Here is a 24118-nt window from a genome sequence, read left to right as displayed (position 1 = left end):
CTATTTCGAAGGCGGTCCAGGCATCAGTGCCAATAGTAACAGCAACTTCCAAGAATTAATCAATATTTCCAGAACTTTTTTTTTTTTTTAAGTGAGGCATTACAATCCTTATTTCAGTAGCGATGCAATTTCGGCCTCCAGGGAGGGTCATATAACTCATGATAGAGCTGAGACTGCAACGCAATTTTGTAGGACTGGGGCTACACTTTATTTTCCTAGATTGAGATTTTCAGAATGTTAAGCCTGCACAAGATTCTGTCCTGCCCACGAGCGAGCCGGACGCGTGTTCAGTGTCAGGAAGGAAGCTGACCACAGCACTTAGACGGGCGCTGCTCCGGGCATCCAGGCACCACTCCAGAAAACGAAACTGTCCCGGCACTCTAGCGGTGCCGCGGCTGCAAGCAGGAAACAGAGAAGCCCGGGCCGCCGCCCCCCAGCTCGGGCGCGGCGCGCTCCCGGGACCGCGCGCCCCCGACGCGCGCCCCTGCCCCTCGCGCCGCGCTCCCCGTGCCTAGCGCCTCACGCCACGTCCACGCCCGGGTTCTTCGCGCCGCGGAGTTGGCTGCTGGGCGGGCAAGCAGGCTAGCCGGCTGGGTGTGGTCGGCGGCTCCAGTCTCAGTGGTCCGCTGTGACTGCAACCCCGAATCCGCGCTCGAAGGGCGGCCAGCGCCCGCGGACCCAGGCAGCTCCTCCAGGTAGGTGGCAAGTGCGGGAGCTGCGGCTCGTCGAGCTCCGGGCCGGGGATCCCGGGCTTCCCGCAGGGCCTGGGGTGCCCGGAGTCGCCCTACGGAGCCCAGCCTGTGTGGCGCCTCTGGGCGAGCTGGGCTCCCCCCTGATCACGCCGTATTGAGCGCGCTCCGGTCGAGGGGACAGACGGGCGGCGCGTCCTGGCCGAGCTCGGCGGCCGCGCGGGTCCGGCCCATGTCGGTCGCTGCTAGGGCGGGCAACCGTCGGAGTCCCCCAGACCCACAGGGTCTCCTGTGGCCTCGGAGCGGCAGCTGGGGACTGAAGACAGCAGCTCTTCCCGGAGACTTGGAAGGGTCATTGGGTAGAGACGGAGAGCCCCGTGGGAAGCTCATAAAAGTTCTCCACTGAGTGTAAAGAAGTCCGGCAGTTTCATGCTTAATTTAGTTTTGAAATGATATAATACCCAGGGGCTTATTTTATTTTTTAGGTTTGAGTTTGGATGCTTAAGTTTGGCATGTAATTTTTCTCTTTTCTTTTCTTTTCTTTTTTTTTTCCTGTTTCAGAACACAAATGATTGCTTGATGCTTCAACGTTTAAATTGCTGTTTGGCAAGGAAGGTCGAATTTCCAAATTTTTTAAACAGGCTTTCATTTGTTTATAGCAGAGTATTGTGCTGTTATTTTGCACCCCTCCCCCTTTCCTACTACTCCTAGTCTTTTCAATAAAGAAGGAGAATGTATCTTTCTACTAAGCCACTGACAAAAACAGCTCAGTGTGAACACCCTGCCATTTCTTAGGGCAGTGTGTGTGTGTGTGTGTGTGTGTGTGTGTGTGTGTGTGTGTGTGTGTGTGTGTGTGTGTGTGTGTGTGTGTGTGTGTGTGTGTGTGTGTGTGTGTGCTCCACATCTAGCTTTTTGGTGGTTAATTGGTGATGGGAGTTTCATAGACTTTCCTGCTAGGGCTAGCTTTGAATGGCAGATCTGCCCTCAGGCTGACCTCCTGAATAATTAGGATTACATGTGTGAGTTTAATTGTTGATTATTAGTCCATCTCAGTGTTGCAAACTGAGATTATGACCCTTAAGTACATCAGGAGAGACAGGGTGCACACTCTTTATGTAAAATAAGCCCAAAGTATTTCTCATAGATGATGTAGATTTAAAATGTTTACCTTCACTCTCTGCATGGAGCTTTTGCTTTATTACTGATCCTAAACTCCTGAACTCTGATTTTTTTTTTGTATATTTCAGTATTTGGTAAAATATCATTTACGGATTTTTCGTGTCATCTTTGGGTCTGTAGATTAATTTGAAACTGAAATAGGAACTTTATTGAATATTGTTAGTTCTCTTATGTATAAAGGATATATAAAGGATTGTGAAACTGATTATCAGAGTTATGATGCATTTAAATTCACCTCTACGAGCCCATACATATTATGTGGGAAGTTATCTTGAATTTTTGGTTTTTGTTAGCCCGTAGAATTATTTCTTTTGAATCACGGATGCTTAAGTGTCAGCACATATTTTACGTTTTAAAAATAGGTGCTACTACCCATTAAAATTAAGAATTGTAACTAAGCACTGGATATTTTTCTACCTTACCAAATACTGCCGCCATGATGTGATTTCTTTCGGGTGTTTAAGTTGGGCAGCTGTGTTGTTAGTTTAACTTGCTAACTAATCTAATCTGCTTTATTATAGTAACTATTTACTATACAGTTCTTTGGGCCAGGGGTAGTATATGTATTATTCTTTTTATATCTCGGAAACTTGGCAAAGAAAATGTTACCCACTTCTACAGGTAAGGAAAACATGTCTGTGAGATGTTAAGTAACTTGCCAGTGGTTATGTAGTTAGAATAACTAGGAAGACAAGCTTTCCTTGTCTCTGACTTTCTTGTTCTTTTTTTTTCTATGTCACATTCACTTAATGATTACAGGCCATGAGGACTGCTCTGTAATCAATACTTAGCATATTCCTAAAATTTGCTAGACATTCCAGAGATATGTGCTTATTTTTCCAGCATGATTGCTATTACCTATAGATAATATTACACAGATCTTTACATTAACCATCTTCCTCACAATCCCCATTCCTTATAAAATGTCAGAAATCAGAGCCTTTGCTAGAGAGGAGTTGCCCTATTAACACAAATTAGGTAGTGAAGACTTAATTGTCCATCCAAAATAGTAACCTATTTTAATGTAAGTTCTCTAGAGACATACATGTAACTAACTTGGAAGATGGCAAACAAGATGGCACCACTAGTGTAGTCGTCCACATCTGTAATCCAAGTACTCTGGGGGCTGAGGCAAAAGGATTGTGTTTGAGTTCTTCTTGAGCTTCTTAGCAAGGCCCTGTTCCAAAACAGACAAACCTAGAAATAAACACAAAATGGCAATCTATTTTGGAATATAGGAACCCTTTAATATTCCTCATGCTGAACCATTTTCAAGGTAGGCTCTTGCTTTATGCTCATACCAGCCTGGGCATTGATCCTCCTACTTGTGCTTTTCTTGTTGCTGGGATAACAGTTGTGTTATTCACAACTGGCTAGGCATTGTGCCCACTGTATGGGATGGAGTCTTAAGATCTGCCTCTGTCCCCTTCAACCTGAACCTTGATTCTTTGTTTCCCCAGTAGCTAGGATTACAAGCTTGAGCCATTGAACTTGGAGGACAGTGCATCTTCCATTTTTCCATTTTTGAAGTTATTTACATTATTATATAAACACTCATGCCTCTCACCTTAAAAAACATTTCTTCATCTCAGTATTCTACTTTAGTACCTTCAGGAGATACCTTATATCTGCTTCAAAATGGAGGCTCTGAACTTTGAAGAAGACAATTAACCATGATTTTTCAGCTTTACTTTAAGAAAACCTTTTCTTTCTTTCTTTTTAACAGAATAAAAATACATACAGAAGAGAAACCTTATAAGCTATAGGCAGGGGCACCAAACTGAGTAAACTAGGAGAGGAAAGAGAAATAGCACTGCTTTGAAACCTTTTTGTATAGTTTCAAATATCAGAAATTTGCTAATCTTGTGTCTATTCTGAAGTTAAAATTAACAAGATGATCCTGAAGTGGAGCTGTGGCCTCAGGTGCTAGAGTGCCAGCCCTGAGTGAAAAGCTGAGACAGTACCCAGGCCTTGAATTCAAGCTTCAGTACCAGCACAAAACAAAAATTAACAAGATGGGGGACTCCAAAGATTTTTTTTCTATTTTTTTAACCTTTTCAAAAAATACTGTCAAGGTGATATACAGAGGGGTTTAGTTACATATGTAAGGTAGTGAGTACATTTCTTGTAGAACTTGTCACCCCTCCATCATTTTTCTCCCATTTTCCCTACTCTAAACCCCCATCTTTTACTTTTAAAATCCCAATTATGTACAGACAGAAGCAAATGAACTAATTATATTTCAATGAATAATCTAAGGTATCAGGAGAAAAAAATTACAAGTTTTGAGTACAGGACTTCAATTCTACATGTTTTTTTTTTTTTTTTTTAAATATAAAAGGAAGTGGAAAGCCAGGCACTAATGCCTCACACTTCTAGTCCTAGCTACTCAGGATGTTGAGATCTGAAGATCAGGATTTGAAGTCAGCCTGGGAAGGAAAGTCAGTGAAGCTTTTATCCAGTAAATCAGCAAAAAGCTGGAAATGGAACTGTGGCTCAAGTGGTAGAATACGTGCCTTGAACAAAAAATTCTGGGCCTGTGTCCAGGCCCTGAATTTAAGCCCTAGAACTGGTGTGTGCCCAGGCTCAGAGTTCAGGCACCACGACTGACAAAAAAAAAAAAAAATCCTAAAAAATTTGAAATTCTGAGGTATATCTGGCCCAAAGATGTAAAGAATTATGACCCCGGTATATATGCATTTATATATTTGTCTCCTTTGAGACTGTAAATTCTTCAAGACCTGGGCCTAAATTGCACTCCTGTGTTAGACCCAATACCTGGCATGTTCAGTAAATGTTTGGTGAGAAAATGAACTGTATCAAAACACTGAACTTGGGAAGCTCAGTGGTACAGCGCTTGCTTTGTATGCCTGAGGCCCTGGGTTTGATTCCTCAGCACCACATAAGCAAAAAGGAAAAAGCTGGAAGTGGCGGTGTGGTTCAACTGGTAGAGCGCTAGCCTTGAGCTGAAGAGCTGAGGGACAGTGCCCAGGCCCAGAGTTCAGACCCCATGACCGGACCCAAAAAACAAAAACAAAAACAAAACACTGAACTTAGGCTCTGGGTGGTGTCCTTTACCTTTTTTGCTCAAGGCTGGTGCTTGAACCACAGCTCTACTTCTGGCTTTTTGGGGTGGTTAATTGGGGATGAGGATCTCAGACTTTTGTTCAGGCACTGGCTTCAAAATACAGTCCTCAGATCTCAGCCTTCTGAGTAACTAGGATTACAGGCATGATCCACTATTGCCTGGACATGTGGTAATATTTGTATATGGAATACTTGGGGGAGGTATATGTGTTTTTAAATTCTATGGTCAGAAAGGAGCCAAAGACATACAATAGAAGAAACACAGCCTCTTCAACCACTGGTTCTGGGAAAACTGGGCGGCCACATGCAGAAAACTAAAAGTGGACCCCAGCCTATCACCATGCACCAACATCAACTCAAAATGGATTAAAGACCTTAACATTAAACCTGAACCTCTGAAACTACTGCAGGACAGAGTAGGAGAGACACTTGAACTAATAGGCACAGGAAGGAATTTCCTGAACAGAGTCCCAGGGTCACAACAAATTGGAGAGAGACTCGACAAATGGGACTACCTTAAAATAAAAAGCTTCTGCACAGCTAAATCTATCGCAACCAATCTAGAAAGACAACCAACTAATTGGGAAAAAATATTTACCAGCAATATATCAGACAAGGGGTTAACATCCTGTATTTACAGGGAACTCAAGAAACTAATTCCTCCCAAACCTAACAAACCAATTACTAAATGAGCAAGGGAATTAAAGAGGGACTTCTCAGATGAAGAAATAAAAATGGCAATGAAACACATGAGGAAATGTTCATCATCCCTGGTAGTGAAGGAAATGCAAATAAAGACAACCCTGGGATACCACCTTACCCCAGTCAGAATGTACCACATCCACAAATCAGCCAATGACAAATGCTGGAGGGGATGTGGAGAAAGAGGAACCCTATTACACTGCTGGTGGGAATGCACACTTATACAACCACTTTGGAAAGCAGTCTGGAGGGTCCTTAGAAAGCTAAAGATTGACCTCCCTTACGACCCAGTCATACACTTCTAGGCATCTACCATGAACAACAGGAACCAATATACAAAGACACGTGCACCTCCATGTTTATTGCAGCACTGTTCACAATAGCTAGGATATGGAAACAACCCAGATGCCCCACCACAGATTAATGGATCCAAAAATTGTGGTATCTATACACAATGGAATATTATGCAGCCATTAGAAATGACAAAATAATGGCATTTGCAGGGAAATGGATGGAGCTAGAAGGAATCATGTTGAGCGAGGTAAGCCAAGAGCAAAGAGACAAACGGTACATGGTCTCCCTGATAAGTGGATGCTAAATCCAAAATGTTAGGTGATATGACAAAATTAACAGGACTTAAGAAACAAAGAACTGCCACTCATCTGGTCAAACCACTACTAAATATCCCCATGCTGCTGATCACATGTATGGTGTATATGTGTACACCGTTATATGTTATAGACTGTGATAGACAATTTGCTCCAGGAAAGTTAGAATGAACTTGTGACTTTAAATGAGCATCATTGTTCCACAATACTGTGAAATTTGGGAAATTATGTAATCACTTAATCACAATTAAAAAAGAACCTCGGGGAAGGTAGGGAGGGAAGGGATTGTAGGGGGAAAACAATGGAGGGGGTAACAATGCTCAATAGCAAGTGTACTCATTACCTTGCTCATGTAACTGTAACCCTCTGTATAGTATCTTTACAATAAAAAATTTAAAAAAATTCTATGGTCAGAATGATCATAAAGGCTTTAAACGCCTTCTTTTGTTAATCATTTTATAAAATATAAAAATTATACACTCCCATGTAATTGTAACCCCTCTATACGGTATTTTCACAAAAAAAAGTATACATCTGCCTTGAAGGAGAAAGCCAGAGTATTAGAAAATTTAATCATAATAAATTTGAAATTAAGTTTTCTAATGTAGATTTTTAGGAAGTAAAAGTAGTTTGCGTTTAAACTTTTAAAGTACAAATTTAAATACTCTTTTTTTTTTTTTTTGCCAGTCTTGGAGCTTGAATCTCAGGCCCTGGGCACTGTCCCTGAGCTTCTTTTGCTCAAGGCTAGCACTCTACCACTTGAGCCACAGCACAACTCCTGGCCTTTTCTGTTTATGTGGTACTGAGGAATCAAACCCAGGACTTCATGCATGCTAGGCAAGTACTCTTCCACTAAGCCATATTCCCAGCCCAAAAAACTCTTTCTTGTCTTACATGAATTTTCATGACCATTATGAAAATAATTATTGCTCAGAAGAATTTATATTTTCCAGTCTTGTATAGATTAAAATAGCATTCACTAGCACAGTAGAATGACTGTATAGACTACATATTGTCTCACTTTAATAAAGGACATGTCAGGATGTGGACTGAGAAGGCTATTTGAATTATGCAGTGGTCTTTTTTTTTTTTTTGACAAATTGGCTTGGATACAATAAATGGCTCATTGGGATCCTGATATTTGTTACTGGTATAGCTGAATTTTTAAAAGATAACTGAGTTCTGCTTTCTATTCAACAATGCTTTCACTATATAATAGTGTTATCTAAGACGTGTTAAATTAATCAGATATTCATGTTGAAAGAAAGTTTTAGTAAGTGAAAATGAAGGCATTGTGTAGTTTCAATCCACCTCAAAGAGTGTGATTAACAGCCCAATTTAACCCAGAACAAGAAAATAACTAGTGGTAAAAATTTTTTGACTATTAAATTGTAACCCTCTAGGTTTTTTGTTATTGTTGTTGTTATTTTGTTTTGTGTTTGTTTTGAAGGAAAGTAAGAACATCTCTCAAGTTCCTTTCTGTCTTTCCTTCCTCCCTCCCAGAAAGGAAGTTTCTTAATTTGTTGACTGAAGATAGAACCATGGAAAACACACAGAAATCAGAAATGAAGGGACCCTTTCACGATAAATAAAAAAATAAAAAAAGAAACGAAGGCACCCAAAAAGATAGAAAAGGAATCATACATTACAGTGTGTGTGTGGGGGGGGGAGTGTGGGATCATGAAAGCCACAGGAATAAAGTTTAAACAGAGCATTATCACTCTGATGTAGCAAATCAGATGAGATGCCCTTTGAAATGAGACAACATGGCTGGGAGCCAGTGGTTCCGGCTTGTAATTTTAGATACTCAAGAGGCTGAGATATAAGGATCATGGTTGGAAGCCAGTCCTAGCAAGAAAGCCCATAATGGGCTGGGAAGGTGGCTCAGGGGTAGAGCACTTGCCTTGCATGCATGAGGCCCTGGGTTCGATTCCTCAGGACCACATAAGCAAAAAGAAAAAAGCCGGAAGTGGCGCTGTGGCTCAAGTGGTAGAGCGCTAGCCTTGAGCTGAAGAGCTGAGGGACAGCGCCCAGGCCCAGAGTTCAGGCCCCACAACTGGACCCCCCCCCCCAAAAAAAGAAAGCCCATAATAATTTTATGTTTAATTAACCACTAAAATGCTGGGGGTGGAGCTGTGACCCAAGGGACAGTGCCCAGGCCCTGAATTCAAGCCCCAGTGGCATGAGAAAAAAAAAAAAAGAAGCAATGTGTCAGAAGAGGTAGGAGCCAAGCTTTCATAGTCATTTATGCTTTGATTCAAACTCATCCTTTACTTCAATATTAAGCAAGTTTTAAAATGTCTAAGCCTCATTTTCTTTATTTTATTCCATCCCATTTAATTTAAACTTATTTTAAAAAATTATTATTTAAAATTTATTGTTTTTAGTGGACTTCAGGAGAAAGAGTTGGGTTAGTAACAAATATTTTTCCATATTTTTTCTTTTCATCTACATGTCAATTGTTTTAATATATTTAGGTTTTCATCCATATATCAGTTGTTTTAATATATTTAGGTTTAGCCAGATGCCAGTGGCTCATGCCTGTAATCAGAGCTACTCAGTAGGCTGAGATCTGAGACTCACGTCCAAAACTAGCCTGACAGAAAAGTTCCCATGAGACACTTATCTCCAATTAATCAATCAAAACAATCTCCAATTAACCACTAAAAAGCCAGAAGTTGTGCTGTGGCTCAAAGTGATATGTATATGTGTGTGTATGTATGCATATATGAATATATATGCATATGTGTGTGCTTGATTATCAATATATAAAAACCTGTAACGTTGGACTTGCAACTATTTGTGTCTTCCTTCCTCGTAAGGAAGTTTTAATCATTCACTGGCTTAAAAAATTATGTTATCTATTTATATATTACTTTTAGCTTTTTATTTGTGTGTATTCATGTGTGTATGTGCCAGTACTGGGGCTTGAATTCAGGGCCTCTGCAATTTTGCTTAGTCTTTTCTGCTCAAGTTTAGCTTTTTTCTTTTTACACTTTGGCTGGTTAACTGGAGGTAGGAAACTCACAGATTTGTGCCTGTGTTGACTTCAAACTGCAATCTTCAAATCTCAGCCTCCTGAGTAGCTAGGACTAGAGGCCTGACCATTGGCATTCAACTCTTTCAGTTGTTTTTGAATTTTATGAAGGGAGTATTATGCTGAGACTTTTTTTCTTAACCTTTTTTATGACTCATGTATGTTGTTGTATCTTACTATATTTATTCGTTTTCATTGCTGTATAATAACTCACTGTGAAAACACAATAATTATTTGTTCTGTCAGTGGTTATTGGTGTTCTGATTGTATTATTTCCAGTGGTGCTATATGAATAGTTAAGCCTTACTCTTGAGTATTAGCAAGGGAGTATCTTTTAGGGTTTATATATCCAGTAGGGGAATTGAATTACCATCGAAAGATACGCATATCTTAGATATTGCCAGGTTTTCTGGAGAATTGTTTAATCAGAACACAAGTTACAGTTTTTCTACAGATATTGCATACACCTGATTGAAATTCTCTTTAAAAATCAGTAACTGTGATATTGTATGTGATTTTAATTTGCATTTTCTAGGGTTGTGAGGGTGAGAATAATTCCTTTTATATAGTAGCCTCCATAGTTTTGTTGTTGTTGTAGTCAGTTCGTATCTTTTTTTTTTTTTTTTGTCGGTCTTAGGGCTTGAACTCTGGGCCTGGGTGCTGTCCCTCAGCTCTTCAGCTCAAGGTGAGTGCTCTACCGCTTGAACCACAGCGCCACTTCCGGTTTTCGGGTGGTTTATTGGAGTCTCATGGACTTTCCCGCCCAGGCTGGCTTTGAACCGTGATCCTCAGATCTCAGCCTCCAGAGTAGCTAGGATTACAGGCGTGAGCCACCGGTGCCTGGCTTCAGTTTGTATCTTTGTACTCTTTTCCTATTGGATTTTTTATTGTCAATTTGCGGGAATTGATTTTACAGTTTTAGATGGTCATCCTTTGTTTCAATTAGAGAGTGTAGCTGTCTTTTCCTAGACAGGAATTTTTTTCCTCTTGGAGGTTCAGGAGAAATTCTTCATGAATATACGGAACTTATGTAGACAGGGTGGGGAATCTTTTATGTCAAGGACCATGTGGATATTATGGCATAATTCCCAATATGGATAGTGGGAATCAGTGCAAAGGATACTTTACATGTCATTCACTAAATGATTTCTCATGCTGGATGTTCCTTATCCCTGCTAGCTATTATAACTGACCTTCTTCTTTCCCCAGATTTCATATATATATATATATATATATGTATATATATATATATATATATATATACATATATATGACTATTATATATAGGGATATTGTAAAATTTAGTTTGCTGCAGATGTGGAAGGTTGAGGGTGTGGAGCTTAGCTAACCAGTTAGCTACCATAGTGACCATTTAGGGAGATTCTGCTCCTTTAAGTCAGAAGCATATTTGTTTGTTTGCTTGTTTGCTTTTAGTAACATGCTTTGTCTTCAGCTTTGTGGTTCATGCACCAGCTCTGGGAGATATTACCCGTAAGTTTCTCTTATATATATGTGTATAAAACCAGTGAAAATAAAATACTTTAAAGTCTGGCCAGTCTTAAAGTCTGGCCAGTGAGATTATTTTTTCTCCATTTGAAATTAAGATTTAAATCAGGAACACTCTGAGTTGGTTGAGCCTGCAGTTAGTCTGACTGGCTAAGACACACCAGAGGATTTTTTTTTTCAGCAGTAGGTGACAATTTGTCTTACTGACACTCTTTTGTCCCCTTTCTTGCCCCAAAGCTCCTTGCTTTCCATATATTCCCTTTCTCAACGTTAAGTTCCCAGAGTTTTAGAAAATGCATTGCTACTTCAGTTATTTCTGTCTTCTGTTAAACTGGCTATAAAGGAAATGTAGGGGGTAAAGTAGAAGATATTTTGCCTTCTCTTGGTGAAAAGAAAGCTTCATCTCTCCATTTGAGCATGCTTTAAGTGTACAATTTGAAAGGGTTACTTGCTATAGAAAAATTTCTTTCCCAGAATTTCTCAACGTGTAGAGGCATCATATACATGCACATCCATACCCACCATACCCATTTCTTTGGCACCTTACTTTACTAGTTTTTATACTAGGTTTCACCTGGAATATCTATCTCATAGCCTCACTTTACCCTACTTATCTAGTCTTGTCTGGAAGCAGTTAATAATCTCTGAGTCAGTGCTAGATTCATGCTTTATAGTTGGTTGAAAAGAAAAAAATAACACAGGAAATCTATGAACATGGTATGTTTATCTGACAGAACTAATCATCTCTCTATTTTTTTTCCTTTCTTTCTCCTTGCTTGCTTGCTTCCTTGCTTCCTTCCTGAATAGAACATTCATCTTTTAGAAAGAAAAGAGTAGTGGGGAGAGGGAAGGGAGGAGGTAGCAGCTCTGACATCATCCAAAGTTTGGAGTTGTCTGCCACAAGCATCAAGGGGTTTGGGTTTTGCAGCTTAGAAACATTTTTTCAGACAGCTTCTTGCATCATTTCTGCCTACTCCCTTTCATCATGCCTGCTTAAACTCAGCTGTAGTCTGCAAGACATGAATGAGTTTGAGAATTCTCAATTCTACAAACAGAAAGAGGGTCATGCATTAGCAACTCTTTAAAAGTTCTTAATGAAGAGGAGAAAAGATTCTAAGTGGTGATGTGTGTGTGTCGCCTGCACACATCAGTCCTGGAGTTTGAACTCAGGGGATGGGCATTGTCCCTTAGCTTTTTTTGCTAAAGGCAAGTGCTCTACTGCTTGAGCCACAGCTCCACTTTCAGCTTTTTGGCAGTCAGTTGGGGTTGAGTTTCGTGGATATTCCTGCATGGACTGGCTTCTAACCTCAATCCTTGTATCTCAGCCTCCTAAACAACTAGGATTACAGGTGTGAGTCCCCGGCACCTGGTGATTTTGTTTTTATTTTATTTTTCAAGTAAAGAGAGAGAGTTTATTTTTGCTCATGCATTTTGATTTCAGTTTGAGACTAAATAACTCCATTACTTTGGGCCTCTGCTGAGGCAGCACATTGTGGCAGGATTGTGTGACAGAGCAAACCTCTCACCTTGTTATTAAGAAGGGGTAATAGTAGGCTGGAATCTCATAATCCTTTCCAGGGCCTGCCTCTAGTGAACTAATAACCTTCCCAAAGGTCCCCACATCCTGAATATTTTATTACCACTTGATGGCAGCATCTTGGGATCAAGCCTTTAACACGTAAACCCTTGGGAATCACTTATCGAAGCCATAGCATTCTAGCTGTACCCTCACATCTTGATCCATCTCACAAAATGCATTCAGTCATTCCTCAGAAGTCCCCAAAGTCTTAATTATCAAACGTCTAAGTTGAACCTCCTTTAAGACTCAACGCAAATCCAACTGTGCGTCCAAGCAAAATTAAAAATGAAAATTTACAGATTTTCAAGATACAGCGATGGGATAGGCATGGGGTATGCATTCTTATTCAGTAAGAATAGGAGAATCCTAGAAGAGAGGTCATCAGTTCAGAGCTAAACTAAAAACCTAGCATTAGGAACATTAACTCCTAAAGCTCCATGCCTGTCATCCAGAGCACACTGTGATGGAGTGTTGCCCTGGAGGCTTGAACAGCCTCACTACTAACATTTCTAAAGCACAGCTCGCTGCAGCCCACATGACCCCTCTTTTGGGCTGGTTTTGGTTGCTATTTATAGCATTCCCTGACAACCATTGCTCATTCCTATCATCTTTACCTTTCTTGCATCTCCATTGTAGCCCTAGCTTCATCCCATAGCTCTATTATGTGTTGCCCTGTTAAAGGCTAGTTGCACAGACTCTGATCTCACAGCACACTGCCTGACCACAAGCATTTCCTTTGAAATCTTGGTAGAAGCTACCAAGACCCCACAGCCCTTACATTCTCCATGCCTCCAACATAGCTTCCTATGGGCAACACCATGGTTTACTGTAACTAGTTTGAACTGTGCCTGGGCCTACTTGAACCTTGGCTTGAACAGCTCCAACTCTCTTTTTCTTCCTTTTTCTCAAATGAGAGACTTTGGTATTTTTAGCTTACCTTTGAAAGTCAAAGGCTCCCAACATGATATTGCATGAAGGACATCTGTGTGTGTGTGTGTGTGTGTGTGTGTGTGTGTGTGTGTGTGTGTGTGTGTGTGTGTGTGTGTATTACTGAGAACTGAATTCAGAGTCTTATACTAGTATTTCCCTATAGTGAAAAATAAGACAGAGCTGGTAGCTGAAAGAGGGAGAATGTTGGGTACATGTATAGGTTAGTAAATGTCATCCTGAGAGGCTAGCATTTCCAGCAAGAGAGTAAACAATGAGAATGTCAAGGGCAAGTGTGGGCTAGGCAAAAAGCAGAGAAAATGCAAAGACATGAAGGCTGGAGCTTCTCAATGTGTTCAAGGAACATCAAGAAAGGTTTTGAGCAGTGAAGGATAGGAGAGTAGGAAGGTGTGTTGTCTGTGTTGGGGGTGAAAGAAAGAGATTGAGTTTGAACAGGTTTCTGTAAGTTGAGTTAAAGACTCTGGGTTTATTCAGAGTGGAAAACCCTTACAGGTTTCAAAGCAGAAGGTGACTTGTATTCTAAAAGAATTGCCACTTGCTGGATTTGGACTTGACTGATGTGGGAATAAGATGGTGCAGGTTTCAACTGAAGTAGTAGATGTTGAAGTAATCAATGTTCTTCTCAGATCCTGGATAATTTTTGGAAAAAATAACTGACATAATTTTTTCATGGATTTGATAGTGAAGAATGTGAGAGAAAAAGAGAAATTTAAAGATTTTTAGCCTCAATTGTTGCAAGAATGGAACTGCTGTTTACTGAAGTGAGGATGCTTGGAGGTGAGGTGGAGTTCAATTATGACAAATTAGTTTGAAACACACATAAAGACATCAGAGTGGAAACATCTCTGTGGAGATACTTATTGCTGCCCTTTGAGCTCCTATAAAATATTTTTCATTAGAGTCAGGCACTAGTGGTTCATATCTCTAATTCTAGCTACACAGGAGGTCCAGATTTGAGGATCACCATTTGAAGCCAGCCTAGGAAGATGAATCAGAGAAAATCTTATCTCCAGTTAATTAGCAAAAGGCCAGAAGCAGAGGTATAGCTCAAGTAGTAGAGTGGTAGTCTTGAGAAACAAAACAAAATGGGTCGACCCATTACAACAATGAGATGTACAAGATGTTATGTGGAGGTTGGGGGGTGGTGAGGGGAAGGGATGGTATGGGGAAACAAAGGGGAGGCAACAATACTTGATAAGGAATGTAGTCACTATCTTGCCCATGTAATTGTAACCCCTCTGTATGGTATTTGCACAATAATTAAAACAAAACAAAAAAACTAAACAACCAGCCAACCAACATAAAAAACCAAGTGAGTGTGTGAGGCCTGAAGTTGACACACAAAATTTTTTTTTCTCACTAGATTCTTATGTATGAATTCTCTAAAATTCAGTCTTCATAACTATAACACATGGGGCTGTGAAGGTGGCTCAGTGGTAGAGTGCTTGCCTCCCATGCATGAGGTCCTGGGTTCGATTCCTCAGTATCACATAAGCAGAAAAAAAAGGCCAGAGGTGGCGCTGTGGCTGGAGTATTAGCAGCTTACCTGGAGTAGGAAAGGTTTTGAGAAATGCCTCAGATAGGTCCTTCTTAGGCATATGTGTTATGTGTGTGAGGGCCTCTAGATCTGTTTTATTAAGGTTTGACATAAGTGACTCCATTTTGGTACTGCCAATGTTTGTATCACATTCCTTCAGAAAACTGCTCAGTAAATAAACTAGATCTTTATTTAGTAACCAAGTTAAAGTTGCAGTAATTGTCTAACATGTTTCAGAAGGATTAAAGAGAAATTATATATATTTATTTTTTAAAAAGTAGACTATATATACATATATACATATTGATATAAATATATGCATATATACAAATATATATACATATATAGTTTACTTTTAAAATTGAATTAAAGCTGAGCAAAAGTGGTGCTAACTATTCAGCTAATCATCCAGATAATTGTGGATAGAAGCCAGCCTGGGTAGAAAAGCAGTGAATCTCCATCTCCAAAATAACCAGCAAAAGACAGGGTTAGAGGCATGACAAGTGGTAGAGCACCAGTTTAACAAGCACCCAAATGTGAGATCCCTGATTCTAAGAACCTCCCCTCCACATTGATTAATCTACTATTAATCTATGATTATCTTTCTCTCTTCTTCTCCCCAGAAGTTACTTTTACTTCACAAATCCGGAGAAACACAGATTCAAAACATGAGTGAACTAGAACAGTTAAGGCAAGAGGCCGAACAGCTACGGAATCAGATTCAGGTAAGAAGTTTTTCAGTTGGAAATCTTTTTTCTTGGTGGCTCATGGGGCTTGAACTCTGGGCCTAGGGTGCTATCTCTGAGCTCTTCAGCTCAAGGCAAGCACTCTACCACTTTGAGCCACAGTGCCACTGCTGGTTTTCTGGTGGTTAATTGGAGGAAGAGTCTCACAGACTTCCTTGCCTGCGCTAGCTTTGAATTGTGATCCTCAGATCTTAGCCTCCTAAGTAGCTAGGATTACAGGGGTGAGTCACCAGCACCTGGCTGCATTTGGAATTTTTTTTTTTTGCCAGTACTGGGGCTTGAACTCAGGTACTGGGCACTGTCTCTGAGCTTCTTTTGCTCAAGGATAGCACTCTACCACTTGAGCCACAATGCCAGTTCCGGCTTTTTTCTGTTTATGTGGTACTAAGGAATTGAACCCAGGGCTTCATGCATGCTAGGCAAGCACTGTACCACTAAGCCACCTTCCAACCCTGCATTTGGAAATCTTAACATGGTTTAGTATCTACAGTGTATAGCATTTGAATATTAGTTTTATCATTATACATATATTAAATAATTTATGGTATGAGTTTTTTTTTTGGGGTGGGGATCCGGTCATGGGGCCTGAACTCTGGGCCTGGGCGCTGTCCCTCAGCTCTTCAGCTCAAGGCTAGCGTTCTACCACTTGAGCCACAGCACCACTTCCGGCTTTTTTCTTATGTGGTGCTGAGGAATCGAACCCAGGGCCTCAGGCATGCAAGGCAAGTGCTCTACCACTGAGCCAACTTCCCAGCCCCTATGGTATTAGTTTTAACATTTTATGTATATATATATATGTATATATATATATATATATAAAACATTTATATATATATATATAATAATTTATAAGAGTAGAAATGATAAATTTGCTCTTATCATGCCTCTAAAGAACTCTCCAAAATCCATTTCTAACAAACACCACGCCAACAAATAGAATACAATCAACAATACAATTGTAACCTTTTGGCTCTCTAAGCAGAACCCTGATGGTCATTCAGAACAAGCACCTTACAAAAGACAGCAAAAAGGGAGTCATTTTCCAAGCAAAATTGGTATGATGTGAAAGCACCGGCCATGTTTAAGATAAGAAATATTGGGGGGCCTGGGAAGGTGGCTCAGTGGTAGAGTGCTTGCCTCGCATGCATGAGGCCCTGGGTTCGATTCCTCAGCACCACATAAGCAGAAAAAGCTGGAAGTGGTGCTGTGGCTCAAGTGGTAGAGCGCTAGCCTTGAGCTGAAGAGCTGAGGCACAGTGCCCAGGCCCAGAATTCAGGCCTCAAGACCAACAACAACAGTAACAAAAGAAATATTGGGGAAATACTAGTCACGAGGACTCAGGGAGCGAAGATCACACCTGATGGATATAAAAGCATTTGAAGTGAGCCTTGCTGATCTACAAAATTATGCACTTACATTAAGAAAATTGAAGCTACTTTCTGAGGATCTTCAGGGAAAGATCAACTTTCTGCCTGATCAATTTCTTTTTTTTTTTAAATTTTGAAAATACCATACAGAGGGGGTTACAATTACATGGGTAAGATAGTGAGTACATTTTCTTATCAAGCATTGTTGCCTCCTCCTTTTGTTTCCCATTCCCATCCCTTCCCCTCTCCACTCCCCTGCCCCCATACCCCCCTAGCACCACCTCCCCCCACCCCCACCCCCACCAAAGTTGTAGAGTTCGTTTTTCGATATAACATCTTGTACATCTCATTATTGTAATGGGTCCACCTGTAACCCTATTTAAATGATTTGTTTTTTTTTTCCTTCCCCTCCACAAATTATATCAACATCAAATACAGTGAAAGCAGGGTTTATACACATGGGGGAGGTACACCCAAATTAAGGATTCAAATGTTTTTTTTCTTTCTTGCGATTGTTTCCAACATATTTATAAGATGATTTCTTTCTTGCTTTGTATGTACCATTTCTGTGGCATGGCTCTTACCTGAGACAAACTTTGCAACATGGTCAAAAAGTGGCAGATCATGACTGAAGCTCATGTAGATGTAAAGATTGCAGATGGTTATTTCCTGCATCTGTTCTGGGTTGGTTTTACTAAAAAAAAAAAAAAAAAAAAAAAAAAGCAGCCAGATCCATGAGATCTCCTATGCTCAACATCAGAAGGTCCACCAAATCCAGAAGAAGATGACCCAAGAAGTGCAGACAAATCACTTGAAAGAAGTATTTAATAAACTGATTTCAGATAGCATTGGGAAAGACACATTAAAGGCTTGCCAGTCTAGTATCCACTTTAATGATGTCTTCATTAGAAAAGTAAAAATGCTGAAGAAGCCCAACTTTGAATTGGGAAAGCTCGTGTTGCTGCATGGTGAAGGTGGTAGTTCTGGATAAGCTTCTGGGGAAAGACTGGCACTTCAAGTTTAACGAGCTGATGGATATGAACCACAAATTCAAGAATCTGTTTTAAATTCAGATTTTTAATAGTGACAAATAAAAGGCCTATTTGTGACCATTTGCATCTCAAAACAAAGAATCCAATGTACATTCTACAAAATTAGGAAGAGTAGAGAAGGGATGGGTAGAAGAGGGATGGATGAGGCCGGGCACTCATTCCTGTAATCCTAGCTACTCAGGAGGCTGAGATCTGAGGATCAAAGCCAACCCGGGCAGGAAAGTCCCTGAGCCTTTTATCTCCAATAAACCACTAGAAAACCGGAAGTGGTGCTGAGGCTCAAGCGGTAGAGTGCTCGACTTGAGCTGAAGAGCTCAAGGACAGCACCCAAGCTCAGAGTTCAAGCCCCACAACCGACAAAAACAAACAAAAAAAACCAGAAGAGGGATGGGTGAGAACTTTGAAAGGGGTGACATTGATCAACATACATTGCATTCATTCCTTTTACAACTAAAAAATAATAAAATAAATATTTTTTAATGAAAAATACAGTTTCTCTGTAAGATGGGTAGAAGAAAAAGGACTGAGTTGTGAGTAATGTAGAAGCTGGCTCTTCCTTTCAGAGTGAAAAAATCTATGAATGTAAATGAAGAATTTTAGCACAAGCAGGGAGAATGTCTGAGAAAGTGGAATTGTTGCAATAGCTATTAAAGATGATATAATTTAAAAGTAAAGAATCTCTATATAGAGATATTGCAGGAAAAGAGAAGAAAGGGACAAGTACAGTAGCTGACTTCTGCAATCTCAGTTACTTGGGAGGCAGAGAGATCCAGAGAATCATGATTCAAAATCATGGCAAAAAATCAATCAGCAAGCCAGGAGTGTGGCATGTGCCTGTGATTCCAGCCATGCAGGAGGCCATAGGTAAGAATCATGAAGAAGTCAACCCTGGGCAAAAATATGAAGAAGATTGCTAAATCTTATAAGTATAAACAAGGCTGTCAAAACAAAGATGCTTGCTTTGCCTGGAGCAAGTGGAGAAGACTTCACTAATGTCTGAGTAGAGGTTAGGTGGAGTATCTCTTAGGCAAAATGCTTAGCACCAGAAATTTTTAGGATTGTATATTTTGGGATTTGGGAGCCTTTCAGATTTTGAATTTTCAGACAAGAGACACTCAGTATGCATTTCTACTGCCAGAATTTATATTTCTATATATATATATTTTTTTTTAATTGTGAAAATACTGTACAGAGGGGTTACAAGATAGTGAGTACATTTCTTATCAAGCATTGTAGCCTCCTCCTTTGTTTACCCTTCCCATCCCTTCCCAGCCTCCCCCTACTGCCAGAATTTTTAATTAATTAACTTAAAATTGTTACTATTTTCAATGCGGAGACTTGAACCTTGGTCCTCATGCATGATAAGTAAGCACTCAAACACTGGGCTACAGTCCCAGCCCCACCAGAATGAATTCTCTCCATCCCCTACTTGGTATCACTCCACATACTGAGCAAGAGTAACTAAGTGAAAATTGTCCTAGCCCGTGGTCCCATGTCCAGCTCCTTTTAGCCTCCTTGTAACTGTAATTACTTTATACCTAAGTAGACCTTGGTTCAGTGAGAATGCATAACTTCATTTTATACTTGAGTAAACCTTGGTTCAGTGAGAGTTCATAAGTTGTTCAGATAACATAACTACTGCTAGTAAATCTCAGAATCAGATCAAGATTTTTGTTTAGTTTTTGTTGTTGTTTTGTTTGTTATTTTTGTATATATGTGTGCTTGTACTAGGGATTGAGCTCAGGGGCAAGCACTGCCCCTTATGTTCAAGGCTAGAGCTCTACCACTTGAGCGATAGCTCCACTTCTGGCTTTTTGGTGGTTAATTGAAGATACGAGTCTCATGGACTTTCCTGCCAAGGCTGGCTTTAAAATGGGATCTTCAGATCTTGGCCTCCTGAGTAGCAAAGATTACAGGTATGGCCACCAGACCAAGTATGTTTTGATTCCAAAGCTTGTGCTCATTCACAAAAGATGCCACTCAGTCATATTTACCATTCTCTCTACAACCTGGACTATGGAGGCACTAATTTGGCTGCTAATTTACCATTTCTTGAATGTAGTCCAATTCTTTGCCTTTTATCAGCTTCCTGTGCCTGGAATTACACTACCCACGGTCCAGTTGCCCTTTGGAATCTTTCTCCAATCCTAATACTCCTCTTTAAAAGTCCTAAATCAAGTCCCCACTTGGATTTATTCACTTTCTTTTGGAAAGTAGAATGGCATTAGTTTGTGGCCATGGAAAAATTACTTAATTTTTTAATGTTCATTGTCTTTTATGTGAAGCAGAAATACCATGGGCCACTTTGTAGGTCTGAACAGGTGATTACATGACACCTAAAACACAATGCTAATGAGTAGCAGTTCCTTACTCATATAGCACTTTGGATTTCAGTGATTGGGCTGATCGTAGTTAGTCTTATATTTGATTCCTTGTTTATATTTGTCTTGCTACTTGTACCAGGATGGAAAATTAATTCTGTTTTAATCATTTCTACATCTTCCAAAGAAGAGGCCATAGGCACACCTCTGCTGTATAATCTCCCATGATTTCAAGTAACCACATATTCATACAATACCATGTTCTTTTCTCCTCCATTTAATCTTGTCACACTATAAAGACTTTTTCTTGGGCTGGGATGTAGCTCAGTGGCAAAGCACTTGCCTACAAAGTGCAATGTCCTGGGTTTGATCCCCAGTACCAAAAAAGAAAAGACAAAAAAAAAATACAGTTAAACCCCCCTCCCCCCAAAAAAAGACTTTTTCTTCCTTATTTTCTTTCCCTTCCCTTCTGGAAATATAGTCTAACTATAGTTTTACCTAAAGTATAGTACACTAGATGATATAAATGCATGACACAATAGAAATGCATTCTATTTTATTATACTTGGTGTCTGTGTGTGTGTGTGTGTGTGTGTGTGTGTGTGTGTGTGTGTGTCTGTGTGTGTCTGTGTGTGTGGGTGTATGTGTGTGTGGGTATATGTGTTTACCATTCCTGGACCTTGAACTCAGGGCTTTGGCACTGTCCTTGAGCTTTTTTTGCTTGAGGCTAATACTCTACCACTTGAGCTACTGCTCCACTTCTGAATTGTTGGTGGTTAATTGGAGATAAGAGTCTCACGGACTTTCCAGTCCAGACTAGCTTTGAACCTTGATCCTCATATCTCTGCCTCCTGAATAGCTATGATTATAGGCCTGAGCCTTGGGCACTCAGCTAGATGAATTACTGTATTGTAAATTAAAAAAGAAAATAGATTTTATTTTGTCATTTTTTTTAGAATAAGAAATATGTCACTGTTTTTCTTTTGCACTAATGATTTATATCAGATCTTGTATTTTTGTTGTGGTAGATGGCAAGGAATCCTCTTATAGTCTGTTTTCTAATGTATACTGTTTGTAAGAATAAATTTTTTGAAGTGTTTATATTATTTGAATAACGTAAATTTGCAAGTAACTATTGGTAAGATATTTTTGTATTCTAACATTTTAATTTTGAATGCTCTGATGTTATATTTTTTAACATCTTTCTTTTTTATTGTGAAAATACTGTACAGAGGGGTTACAATTACATGGGCAAGATAATTAGTACATTTCTTTTTTTTTTTTTTTTTTTTTTTTGGGTCCGGTCGTGGGGCCTGAACTCTGGGCTTGGGCACTGTCCCTCAGCTCTTCAGCTCAAGGCTAGCACTCTACCACTTGAGCCACAGCGCCACTTCCGGCTTTTTGCTTATGTGGTGCTGAGGAATCGAACCCAGGGCCTCAGGCATGCAAGCCAAGTACTCTACCACTGAGCCAACTTCCCAGCCCAATTAGTACATTTCTCATCAAACATTGTTGCCTCCTCCTTTGTTTCCCCTTCCCATCCCTTCCCATCCTCCCTCCCCACCCGATCCTCCCCCCCACCAAAGTATATGTCTGATGTTATAATTTTTATGCTAATATTTGCTATAGTTAATATGGAAGGAGTGGGTCAAAGGGGGTGAAAGTTTTGAAGGGAAAATGTTGAAGAGATGCATTGTGTTATATATATGGCATTTTCTTGATCCATTTGCCCGTTGAGGGGTATCTGGACTGAATCCATATCTTGGCTATGATTGATAGTGTTGCACAAGCATTAATTAAAAATGTATTAATTAAAGACCTGAATATAAGACCTGAAACCATGAAACTATTACAGGAAAGAGAACAGGAAACACTAGGGCTCCTGGGCACAGGTAGAAACTTTCTGAATAAAGATCTAGAAGCACAACAAATCCAAGGAAGACTTGACATTTGGGACTGCATCCATCTAAAATTTTCTGCATAGAAAATGACATAGCTAACAAACTAAGATAATGCCTATAAAATAGGAGAAGGTATTTGCCAGCTATACAACAGATGATGGCCTAATATCCATAATATACAGAGAACTTAAAAAAATTAAATGCTCATAAAACCAACCAACAACCCAAATAGTAAATGGGCTAATGAACTAAAGAGTCTTAGAAGAAGTAAAAATGACTAATGGACACATGAAGAAATGCTCAACTTTCCTGGCCATAAAGAAAATGCAAATCAAAACAACATTGAGATTTCCTTTCATTCTAGTCAGAATTCCCATCATTAAGAACACACAAAAAACAACAAATGTTGGTGAGGATGCCTTGGGAGGACTCATATATATTGCTGGGAATACAAACTAATGCATCCACTATGGAAATCAGTATATAAGTTCCTAGAAACAACTAAAAGTAGAACCACCACCCAATCTGTAACATTCAACGCATATGTTGAAGGAATGTAAGTCCAGATACAGTAGAGGCACTTACACAGCCCTGTTGATTGCACTGCTGTTAACATTATCTAAGCGATGACAACAGCCCAGAATCAATCAAGAAAATATTATATATATATATATATATATATATATATATATATATATATATATATAACACAATGAAGAATTGCTTAGCAATAAGGAAGAATGAAATCACATCATTTAAAGGATAATGCCTGATATTATCATGTTATGCAAAGTAAGCCAGATGCTGAAGGACAGTGGTCACGTTTTCACACATAAGCTCAACTTAAAAGATAAACATACGTGTAAAGTTAGACAGGATCATGTGCACACATGTGGATGGATAGATAGATAGATAGATAGATAGATAGATAGATAGATAGATAGATAGATAGATAGAGTGTAACATTTGTAATTGTGGAGCTGTTTGAGGGGATTGAATGATGGAAGGGGAGAAGAAAAGAGAATGTGAGAGGGTGAACAGTATTGAAAACATGCATGTATGCATAAAGATGGCATGATGTAACTTCCTGAAATCTGTTGAATAGTGGTGATGAGGGGTAATGGTTAAAGTGAGAGTAAGTGAGGGATTAATCTGATGAAGGTGCTGTACATGCATGTATGAAATATGGCTAAATCCCTTTGAACAATAACATGCACCTTAAAAAAATGAATGACAGGACATAAAAAACTATTGAGGGTGTTGGTACTAGAGACAAGCAGAAGAGTGAATGGAGAGCATAAAAGAGGTCAAAATACTTTATGTACAGGTGTAAAAATGGAATAGTGTAGCCTATTGAGATTGGTTTGGGAAGAAGAAAGAAGCAGACATTGAGCTAGAGTGATGGAGGAGTCTGTGTTAAAATGAAATCATGTATAACAAATTAATGCTGATAAAACTATGGAGAAAATAAAATAGGAATAAAGGTGTTGCAATAAGAAGTTTACTTGTCTATACAAGATGCAGGACACTGGAATCAAATACAGTGACAACAGGGGTTGTACCATGGGGGAAGAACATACAAAGAAACAAAAGAAAATTAGATCATACATTATAAGTACATTAATAAGAACAACAAGAAAGATAAAATCTCTTGTGTCCCCATCTTGGGATTCATTTTGCTTAGCATCAGGTTAAAATGCTGAAATAAAGGATACAGAATGATCCATTGTAACAATGAGATGTACAAGACACTATGTTGAAATGAACTTTACAACTTTGTGGGGTGGGGGAGGAAAGGGGAGAGTTGGGGAGGTGGGAAGGGAAGGGATGGTAAGGGAAAAAACAAAGGAGGGGGTAAC

At 39.6% G+C, this 24118-nt stretch overlaps 1 protein-coding gene and 1 pseudogene across 2 annotated transcripts in view; both read left to right on the top strand.

Moving 5' to 3' along the window:
• The first annotated feature begins 415 nt into the window (after positions 1–415).
• Gnb4 (G protein subunit beta 4) overlaps positions 416–24118 on the top strand; it is a 57708-nt gene continuing 34005 nt past the window's right edge. For both annotated transcript variants that reach the window (XR_011372630.1, XM_070025837.1), the window contains exons 1-2: positions 416–695; positions 15496–15597. Coding sequence is in view for 1 of the 2 variants with exons in the window: in XM_070025837.1 (XP_069881938.1) it covers positions 15541–15597 (57 nt within the window). In the remaining variant the exon portion in view is untranslated. The remainder of the gene's footprint in view (positions 696–15495; positions 15598–24118) is intronic.
• On the top strand, positions 16197–18066 carry LOC138829488 (small ribosomal subunit protein eS1-like; annotated as a pseudogene).

This window comes from Dipodomys merriami, unplaced genomic scaffold, assembly GCF_024711535.1.
Source record: "Dipodomys merriami isolate MVZ:Mamm:240054 unplaced genomic scaffold, mDipMer1.0.p SCAF_173, whole genome shotgun sequence".
Classification (NCBI taxonomy): domain Eukaryota; kingdom Metazoa; phylum Chordata; class Mammalia; order Rodentia; family Heteromyidae; genus Dipodomys; species Dipodomys merriami.
The sequence above is the reverse complement of the archived record's forward strand: the minus strand, read 5'-3'. Positions and strand labels throughout refer to the sequence as shown.